General features: G+C 35.5%; 2 protein-coding genes across 2 annotated transcripts; one reads left to right on the forward strand and one right to left on the reverse strand.

Annotated features, from left to right (window-relative positions):
- The first annotated feature begins 785 nt into the window (after positions 1 to 785).
- Positions 786 to 4,073, forward strand: LOC123194516 (WD repeat-containing protein 76-like). The gene is made up of 5 exons (XM_044607743.1): positions 786 to 1,008; positions 1,617 to 2,397; positions 2,517 to 2,923; positions 2,996 to 3,094; positions 3,333 to 4,073. The coding sequence occupies exons 1-5, from the start codon at positions 878 to 880 to the stop codon at positions 3,562 to 3,564; spliced, it is 1,650 nt and encodes a 549-aa protein (XP_044463678.1). The 5' UTR covers positions 786 to 877; the 3' UTR covers positions 3,565 to 4,073.
- Positions 4,074 to 4,700: 627 nt separating this feature from the next.
- Positions 4,701 to 10,181, reverse strand: LOC123194291 (DNA replication licensing factor MCM5). The gene is made up of 18 exons (XM_044607463.1): positions 9,818 to 10,181; positions 9,420 to 9,548; positions 9,139 to 9,318; positions 8,962 to 9,060; positions 8,740 to 8,876; positions 8,543 to 8,648; positions 7,909 to 8,043; positions 7,755 to 7,832; positions 7,457 to 7,561; positions 7,221 to 7,312; positions 6,651 to 6,783; positions 6,461 to 6,556; positions 6,295 to 6,386; positions 6,112 to 6,202; positions 5,746 to 5,855; positions 5,476 to 5,605; positions 5,285 to 5,386; positions 4,701 to 5,044 (listed from the first exon to the last, which is right to left on the reverse strand). The coding sequence occupies exons 1-18, from the start codon at positions 10,097 to 10,099 to the stop codon at positions 4,961 to 4,963; spliced, it is 2,181 nt and encodes a 726-aa protein (XP_044463398.1). The 5' UTR covers positions 10,100 to 10,181; the 3' UTR covers positions 4,701 to 4,960.
- Positions 10,182 to 10,311: the final 130 nt, after the last annotated feature.

Raw genomic sequence — 10,311 nt, forward strand, 5'->3', positions numbered from 1 at the left:
ATATGATTAAGTGATTTTGAATTAGAAATAAAATAATTAAATTACTCCATTATATTATAACATATTGATTTATTTACATATTTTAATTTTCATCATTTGTATATATAATATAACTATTATTCGTACTACCATTTTTGTTTTTTTTAATTAATAGTAGTTTCTGTTAGTTATTGTTGGCTAACAAATATAGCCTTAAAATTCACCAATTCGATTTTAAAAAATTTATTAAAGAAAAGTCCTCGAAAAATGTAAAAACGAAAACATTAAACCTTAGAACTTCAAATGTGGATATCACTTGAAAACCCTATTTTTTTTACCAACTATATTTTTCTCGTTTAAAAAAAAACTAAAATCCAATAATTGGATAAGGTGATTTGAACCAAATCGAATTTAACTAAAAATTAACTCGAATTTGATTTAAATTTAAAAATTCTAATTTAAACTAGAGGGAGAAATTATTAAAAAGAAGAAGGAAAATTTATTGAAGACAATAAAAAAAAATAAAAATTTTGTTAAAAAAGATGAATTTATTGACAAATATTCAATGACTCGAACTTGAGTTCAGTTTGTTTAAGTTGAGGCCGAGCCATCCAGCCCTACAATTGGGGCAATTTTTATTTTTTCAATATAAATACTTTTAAACAAATAATATATATTCTTTCTCTAAATGCTTGCAAGATCATAACTATATCATATATTCATATTAACGGCCATAATCAAGCCACGTGGCTCCTTCAAAATTTCCGTCCGGTTCCATTTCCCGCCCACCTGAAACCACCAACCATATAAAAACTCACCACCGCCATTGAAAATACAACAAGACTCTTCGTCTATCAAAACCCACAAACAGTCTGAATCTCTTCGACTTTGAGTTCAAATGGCGTCTGAACAACTGACTGAATACGAGCGAAAACGACTTCAAAACATTAAACGAAATGACGAGGTCTTGGCTTCTCTTAAGATACTCTCGAAGGCCTCCGACCTCTCTGCTGCGGTAAAGCGGCAAAAGTATGTATTTTTTTCCCTCTCTGTCTATATATCAGTTTTGTTTCTGGGTTTCAATTTTTATTTATGACCCAGTTTTGGATTTTTGTTGAATTTTTACTTCCATTTCTTTTTCTGATTTTGTGGGATTATACTTGGATTAAATGGAAACAAGAACTCAAATTTGCCCAAAAGCCACCATTTTTAAGAGTAATTGTGTGGGCATTGATAATGAATAAGGCCTGTGATTGTCATTTGAATTTTATTCAAAACCTATTATTGTGTTTCTCTTTCATTGATGCTTGATATATACAAAACTGGGTAAGAGAACAAACCCATCTTTCTTTTAATATTTTAGGCATTAAGAGATAGATATGCTAAAATTTAAAGGTTACTGAGAGTGAATGAAGGTAATGATAAGATGATATTGACTGGTGATTCACAAATATTTAAAACTTGTTACATTAATTATAACATAGAATAATGCAAATAGACTTAGAAATTTTACAAAATTTGATGTCTAGGTTGAAGATATAGTTTTATTGTGAAATAAGATTTTAATATTTTATTTGTGTATTGATGTGTAAACCTGAAGTTGATGTTTACATGCATTCTTAATTTGTTGATGGCAGAATTGAGACAAAGTCATATAAAATCAGTCCGCAGAAGAAGCTCAAATCTGAGACTCCAGTTGTGATCAGGCGATCTCTAAGAACTCGAGGGATGCCTCCAGATTGTAACGGTTTAAGTGATGATTTTGTTGATTCTGATAAAAAAACTACTATGTCTTTCAGTTTGCAGGTGTCTTCTTCTCCTGATAAGAATGGTTCTCTTAGTTTCAAAGATGCTTATACTGATAGAAGTTGGTCTGATTCTGATAGACCACTTATTGATGCCATTTTGAGTGTTGCTAAGAAACACAGTGGTGGTTCAATTGATGAGAAATCTGATAGTATTTTGGATATTGAAATGAAACCCCCAGTGCCTGATTCAATTAAACCAGAATGTGATGAGAACTTTGGTGAAATTTTTTATTCAGGTTCTTTAGTTAAAGATTTCGATCGGTATAAGGCTTGTGAAGATCAGGATTTAAATAGGAAGCATGGCACTTGTTCTTCTGATGTAATAAAGAGTGTGGTTAAGAAAGAGAATATTGAACTTGGGAATAATGTTGATTTGGGATCATTGACTTTGAAGCCAAACAATATAGCACGACTTATGCCAGGCAAGATACTGGTAGTGAAATTTTTTCCTTCTAATGACATGAGGATGGTTATGGCTGGGAACAAGTATGGGAATATAGGATTTTGGAATTTAAATCCTATTCAAGAAGAAGAAGATGGGACATATTTGTACCACCCTCATTCCAGTCCTATATCAGGAATTGTAGCTCAGCAATCTTGCCTCTCTAAGGTACTTGCCTGAAACATTTGTAGTCCCAGACATTATCTTTGCAGTTTCAAGTTTGCTATATAATCCTCTTATGTCTTTCGCATATTTTGTAATCTTATGTGTTTTGATTTTAATTTCAGATCTTTACCAGCTGTTATGATGGTTTCATCCAGTTGATGGATGTTGAAAAGGAGGTATTTGATTTGATTCACTCCAGTGAGTACTGCATATATTCTCTTTCTCAACAACCAAACAACGCAAACACCTTATATTTCAGTGAAGGTCAAGGGGGATTGAATATATGGGATGTTAGAACTAAAAAATCCTTAACTGAATGTCATCTTCATGAAGCTAGGATCAACACGATTGATTTTAACTCACAAAACCATAGCATCATGGCAACTAGTTCATCAGATGGGACTGCCTGTCTTTGGGACTTGAGAAGTATGAATTCACACAAACCCAATCCTTTGAAGATAGCAAGTCATAAGAAGGCTGTGCATGCCGCATACTTCTCACCCTCTGGGAGCTCCCTTGCAACAACAAGGTTTGTTACTTTATATGTTCCCTTTGTTTTAACTTTATTGTATAATTACTAATTTCAAGTTTTGTTCTGTAGTTCTGATGATACGGTTGGAATATGGACTGGAGTCAACTTTGAGGAAGGTTCCATGATACACCACAATAATCAGACAGGCAGATGGATATCATCTTTCAGGTATTCCTCTTTCCTATAATGCCAACTCAGGTTTTTCTTTTCAAATTATCTGGTTGATGTTTTATGATCAATCCATTAGAGCTTTTCAGGTTGAAAAAGTTGTAATTGGAAAGCCATATACAACAGGCCTATGTTCAGACATTTTCTTGCTTATTTCTCAAAAAATGAACATAAATTGCAGTTGTGTATTAAAACTGAGTACATTTTCAACTCAACTTGCTTCTTTGTGTGGGAGCAGAGCAGTATGGGGCTGGGACGATTCACACGTCTTCACCGGCAATATGAAAAGAGGAGTTGATGTAATATCTCCAGCTCAAAGAAGAACAATAATGAGTTTACAGAGCCCACATATGAGTGCAATTCCTTGCAGATTTCATGCACACCCTTATGAACTGGGGATGCTGGCAGGAGCCACAGGTGGAGGCCAGGTTTATGTGTGGACATCAAGCCAGGAATCTGCAGAAGAGTAATTTTAATTGTTACTAAATGACATACAACTGTTTTTGTTAAGCCATTATACTTGCAGTTTTGAAACTGCTCTTTTGAGGGGAAGTATAATATTAGTTTCATGTAATCTGTAAATTTGAGATCTGATTAATTGCAATGGAAATCAAAATTTGTCCCCAGAAAGTATGTAATCTTAAAACTGAGCAGAGCAATTTGGGATCGGGATTATTCTTCCATGCAGTGCGGTTGGTTCAGGTGGGACTACATGTTCATTAAAAGAAAGCACAGCCTGTGCCATCAATTTCCCAAGCCAGCGGGTATCACAGGTCCAAGTTTTGCCTTCAGTGCAAACCAGAAGTGGAACTGATCAATGAGTCCTAAGTGCAGGGGCAAGGCATTTCAAAGGAAATCGTTTGAATAACGCGCGAGCACGAGAATTAGTGGGATTCCATTACAATGTTGTTCCATTTTAATTTATTTGTAATAAACATTAGTGATATACTGTCGTTTTATTTGGATTGGAAATTGGCTATCATTCCATTCCATTTTATGTATGCTGTAGTTTTATTGTAAAAGTTAGTTTTAAAGGCTGAAATTATATTGGTGGGAGGCAGGCCTTTGCAAATGTTTCCTGAATCTTCTTCTCAAACCCTCTGTAATTCTTGCTCTTGATTCAAGTTCTCTACGATCTCCATTCTTGTTTTTGAGTTTCAACGGCGGCACACATCAAGGTATTGCTCTCAAGCCTGCCCAAGCTTCAATGAAAGACCAATTATACCTATGCAAGATGCAATGTCGAGTGGGTCTCGAAGTACAAGATCAATAAACCTGAACATTTTTACTCCAATTTCATTTAGAATACCTGCTCATTCATGACATAAAACCAACTCAACTTGATCCAAACCAAATTCAATCTTAAATTTCAACCCATCAACTCTGATTGAATTCAACTCATATCCCTCTCCAATCAACACTCTAATGACATCTCATTGTTATTCCTCTAATGACATCCTTAACCAACTGAAATGAACTCAAACTAACTACTATAGATTTGAGTCAAACTCAAACTAGTGTATGTTCAAACCCAACTCAGATCAAATCTAATCCTATCCTAACAACTCTCATATAATACTGTTCACTAATTCGAATGAGTTCAAACTTTAAACTCAAATTTGAATCGGATACTATTGATTCGATTGAGCTCAAATTGGCCCTTGTTCACTCCAAATCCACCCATAATTATTCATGTAAAGTAATTCATGCGTTTATGTCCTAAAAATAATCATGTACAACAAACACAACCAACTAAAATAAAAGAATCCGATACATTTTTCATCCTCAAACCAAAGAAATGTATAACAAATAACTATTAACTATAAACTGAGAATATATATTTAGATGGATTTTACAGAGGATTGATTAAACTTTCCGGAAAATAACCCGCCTTTCTCGTTTGTATTCAACTTCATCTCTCTGGTGCATAATTATAAGAGCTCTTCTTACCTGCGAAAATGTGAATCACAATCTCAATTCTAACACCAAAACTTTAAACTCAGTAGAGATTTCAGTATAAAAATTGATAGTCTATCTACTGATCTGAGTATCACTTCTTAAATACACTTTTGTCTGGCATCATACTACAATAATAAAGGAGTCATCCAACAATTGTAAGTCACATACTCATAATGTCTTTCTCCTAGCATGAGAATGTAAAAGGACATGAACATTTAAGAGAATACTTACTATCGATTCATTCATGCCCATTCTGGTGAGATCATCGATCAATCTTCTCTCTGATATTTGGTTTCCAATGCCTAGTCTTCTCTTTATATGAGTTTCAGCTTGCTGTTTAAAGGAAGCCAATGATTAATGTGAACTTGCTGGTGGTTTCGGATAAGAAAGATGAATGAAGGTAGTAATGCATGTGGACCAACCTTTATCTCATTCGCCATCTCGCCTGTAAGATTCACTTGTTGATGTATTCCAGACCGCGCTGCGTCCATTGTGGAAACAGTAAAAAGTCTCACTGCTTCATTAACTTCATTCTCAGTTGCAACATGGGACCTGATATCATGGTTTATGAAAGAGTGGTAAATCAGTTAGAGAGATGGTAACCACCAAAAGGGCATGACAAAAACTTGAAAAAGCCTCTTGGGGTATATGATTTAATTTGATAAAATCTCAAGTTCAAAGCCAGTACTTACAGTTTCATTTTAGCAAGTGCCTCGCTTAACCTTACAATAGCTTCAAGCTGCCTGACAGTAATGGGTATTGCAGCAGCCTCACCAGTTTCATTTGCCTGCCGTCTCATGTCCTACAATAACAACCATGACAAAAGCTATTATTGGTTAGCAAAATAAGGGCCATCAGTCTTACACATGATTTTAACATCATAATTTTCTAACCATCCTATAAATGCCTATTTTAACACCCAAACCTGCTTCAGAATTGGAATAATTAATGGTAATCTCCCAAGTTTCTCACAAAGAAAATACACCAATATTTTTGAAAGAATATACTTCTGCTCCAGTTAATAAAGAGAATTATGACATGAGCTAATTTAGGAATACCTTTCTTATTTGGACATACTGATCCTGAAGCTTTGCTGATGCAGATTCCGATAGACGAGGGTGGCATTCAACTCTACAATATTGTATATACCTGTCAAAATTGTAAACAGTTGAGCATATCATAAGTATTTAGGTAGCAAGTTTTTGGAAGAAAAAAATCCGGAGTTGCTTCAGAATTTATACCTCTTCAACCAATTCTCTTCTTTAGAAGCTTTGTTGTCACCTGAGACAGCATGTGCAGATGCATGCACTTTTATGATGTGGCTAGCAATAAGCTGCAAAACAGAAATTTATTTTCAGTAACTTATGAAAGGAAATCTAACAGCCGAGCAATATGTTCATATATTACCTTGTCCTGACTGTACATCCTGACATCTTTCACGATAAAGATTAAATCAAATCTAGAAAGAATGGTTGTCTGCAAATCAATATTATCCTGAGCTGTCTGGATGGAGAAAAACTTTGTTAGCTTCCTGAGCAGAAACCTCAGTATGACAGTGAGAAGCAAATCCAAATAAATTGACGGACAGTGCACTGACCTTAAGATCATCGTAACGTCCTGACGGAGGGTTAGCAGCGGCAAGAACTGAGGTTCTTGAATTGAGAACAGTTGTTATTCCTGCTTTGGCAATGGATATAGTCTGTTGCTCCATGGCTTCATGAATGGCAACCCTAAGCCACACCAAGATAAAACTCTCAAGGAAGCATAATCATAAGATAGAGAAATGTAATTTTCAAAATCTAATTATACTTTGAATCATGGTAGTTGAATCGTGTATTATATCGTGTATCAAATACCTAATTTTTTATATCTTATATTGAATGCCGTATCATTGTATGATACGATTTTTAAAAAATAAATTAATCAAAAAATAAAATTGATACGTCATCATTTTAAAAAATATCACAAACACATGTGAAAATTTAAATTTTCTCATATACACATTTACTACATCATTATTTTCTTTAAAAAATGTATCATATCGTACGATATATCAATTGTATTGTATTAATTCAATACACCTCCTAATACGTATTGTTTTATATATATTGTATTATATGATACGTATTGTGTATCATAAAATATTAATAATTATATTTTGAATTACCTATCCTCTGATCTCATTTTGTCAAATTCATCAATGCAGACAACACCACCATCAGCCAAAACCATGGCTCCGCCTTCAAGATAAAATTCACGCTGATTTGAATGGAAAAATTGTCAGGGAACCAATTAATTCAAGTTAACAGCGATTTATTAATCAATTAGAAAATAATTGCCGTGAAGGGGGAAGAATAAAATAAACAGTATAAATTATATTGAGACAGAAGAGCACGAACTTACAGAGCTGCTATCGCGAATCACTGAAGCTGTAAGACCAGCAGCTGATGAACCTTTCCCAGAAGTATAAACAGCTATAGGAGCTGTCTTCTCAACAAACTTGAGAAACTAAAAGAAGTAACCATAAAATCAACACTCATATGGCAAAAGAAGCAAGAGAATGAATTCTCTTAAATTAAGAATTTTCCAGCCTAGACAAAAAAGTCTTACGTATAAGTTGAAACCTTTCAATGTGAGAAGGGAAAGACCACAAAGCAACCACCAAACAGTACCTTTAAAAAGCTATATGCCTAAGACTAACCTGTGATTTAGCAGTAGATGGGTCTCCCAAAAGGAGGACGTTGATATCACCTCTTAACTTCACACCATCTGGCAGATTCTGTATTCACAAATAGATTAGTTATGAAATAAATAAACAAGATCAGCATCAAACTGTCAAAAAGTTCAAGATATACCTTTCTTGATCCTCCAAACAGAAGGCAAGCCACAGCTTTCTTCACGTCGTCGTGCCCAAATATGGAGGGAGCAATTTTAGAGCATATTGCTTTGTAGGCATCTGGTTGTGAAGCAAATTTTTTGAATTCTTCTATCTGCAAACAGTAAAATTATTAAGGCAACTTACATTATGAACAAGGGACTCAACAGGATCATATCATTCTTCAAAAAATATTGGCTCTCTTTTCTTTCTGGGTGTCATTGATAATACTAGGTATGAATAGGATATGCTACCAACAAAGGACAGAGTTAATGAAAAATTTTTAGAAAATAAAAAGGCACAAGCTCTGAGAAGTTGGGATCTAATTAAGATAACCACCAACCAAAAATAAAAATATCTGGTCTGCATCATACCACCAGCCAAATTGTAGTTTTCTTCAAATGAAAATTCCACAAATATCAGCTATATATTAGTTTAGAGTTTGCTTTTCTCAACCCCCCGAAAAATAATTACCTGTAATTAAGTTCCTCAACTAAGAAAATATATCACCAAGAGTATTCCAACTATTGGAATGCACAACTGTGAACAGCTACTGCAATGTAGAGACGATAGTATAATCTAGAAAAAATGTTCAACTTTATTTTACTCCTTACCTCCTCTGGCGTGAAAGCAGAAGGACCTCGAGAACTGGCCTCATTTGTTTCTTCTATACCTACAACCCTGATATAAGGTTGTCTAACTGCAACTGCTCCTTTATGACTGAATAAATTAAAGCAAAACAAGGAAATCAGCAATATAATACAGTTCAGATACATTATAACTCCATCTCTCAAGGTGCAATGACTCTTACGAGGCAGATGAATTGGCAGCTTGAAAGATACTGTATATCCCCATAATGGTCAATCTCGTCCCAGGTACAATTGTTTGCACAAGATGGCGATCAACTGAGAGAAGCATGTTCCTTGGAAGCTCTCCAGTGGGGACATCCTTAATTATCAAAGGAGGGCATCAAGTGTTTGAAGATTAAATCTCTAATGCCAAAATCGCACCCATCAAATGAAACTTTCATTACCTCAGGATTCTCCTGCAGTTTCAGGGTTTGTTGATCAACATACTGGCTCTTATCAGGAACCACAATCCAAGGATCAATTGGGCAAGCTTCTTCTCCCACCTGCAAAAAATATCCGTAATTCCTCTAAATCCTAATTATAAAAACCTCGAATTAAAAACAAGATTTTATGATATTAACCTGAGGGACATGGCCACACGATCGAGGAACAATTGCCCCACCAAGGCCTGGACGACAAGGGATGTCAATTGTACTTTTACAATTCTTGCATGATAGATGTACATAAGTTGCCTTCGCCTTAACCCTGGAAGCAGCAATAGTAATCCCAGATATCTTAACCAGCTTCGATATGCATTGAGCCTGCCCATCATTTTAAGAAAACATCATTTCCCTTAATTTGTCGCATTTTCTCACCACTCAAAAAAATTGACAAAATGTTTAAAAACTCCAAGCGCACTAACCCCCAGTGACCGCATTGACATAGAATCCTCCTTAGAAGTAAGCAAAATCTGCACCTCCTCTGTCTTCGGCTCCTCCATATCCACCTTCATCTTCAAACTCGCCAAAACGTCAGCTGCCGCAGTCTCAAACTATTAAACACACCCATTTCAATCACTCAGAACTTAACAATTATCAAACCATTACAAAGCAAAATAGAAAATCTATCAAGTCCCATTATATATCACTGAAAAGACGTTGTAATTTTCAAGATTTACCGATATCGTGTCAGATAAATCTCATAACCCTGATTTCTCATGCAGAATCAAATAATAAATAAACACAAAAATGAAAATTTTCCAATGCATACAACAAAATAAGTTTAAATTTAAAAATTAATCAAAAAATAGCGAGAGAGTACCAAAGGAAGGTAGTCGGCGGGGGAGGAGCGTAGAAGAGAGGGGAGGTCGGCATCGAAGGAGAGTAGGTCCTCAAGGTGAACCAGTAAAAACTTAGGGTTTTCGATCAAGCTTTCTCTGTAAGGGAACACGTTCTTTTCTCTCTCGAAGTTTCTGATGAACTCCTTGAACTTGATCTGGACCGAGTGGCGCCGCGTAGCCTCCGTCGTCGCTCCTCCCGCAGCGTCCTCAGGGAACTGCGCCTGATCGCTGTAAAACACCGCGCCTTCATCCCATCCCGACATCGTTTTTGCAATCTTTTGAGATTCTTCTTCTTCTTCTTCAGCGCTTCAGTGGTTGGAACGGCGAAACAGACTTGCCCTTTGTCTCTCTGCCTAGAAAAAAACAGTGGGAATATGGGTTGCTTTGTTGTTTTTGGCGGGAAGATTTCGCGGGAAAATGTTGATGACGTGGCGCAATGGCACGTGACTAACCCAACCCCGCATTTTTCATATAT

The sequence above is a fragment of the Mangifera indica genome, chromosome 13 (genome assembly GCF_011075055.1).
Source record: "Mangifera indica cultivar Alphonso chromosome 13, CATAS_Mindica_2.1, whole genome shotgun sequence".
In the NCBI taxonomy this organism is placed as follows: Eukaryota; Viridiplantae; Streptophyta; class Magnoliopsida; order Sapindales; family Anacardiaceae; genus Mangifera; species Mangifera indica.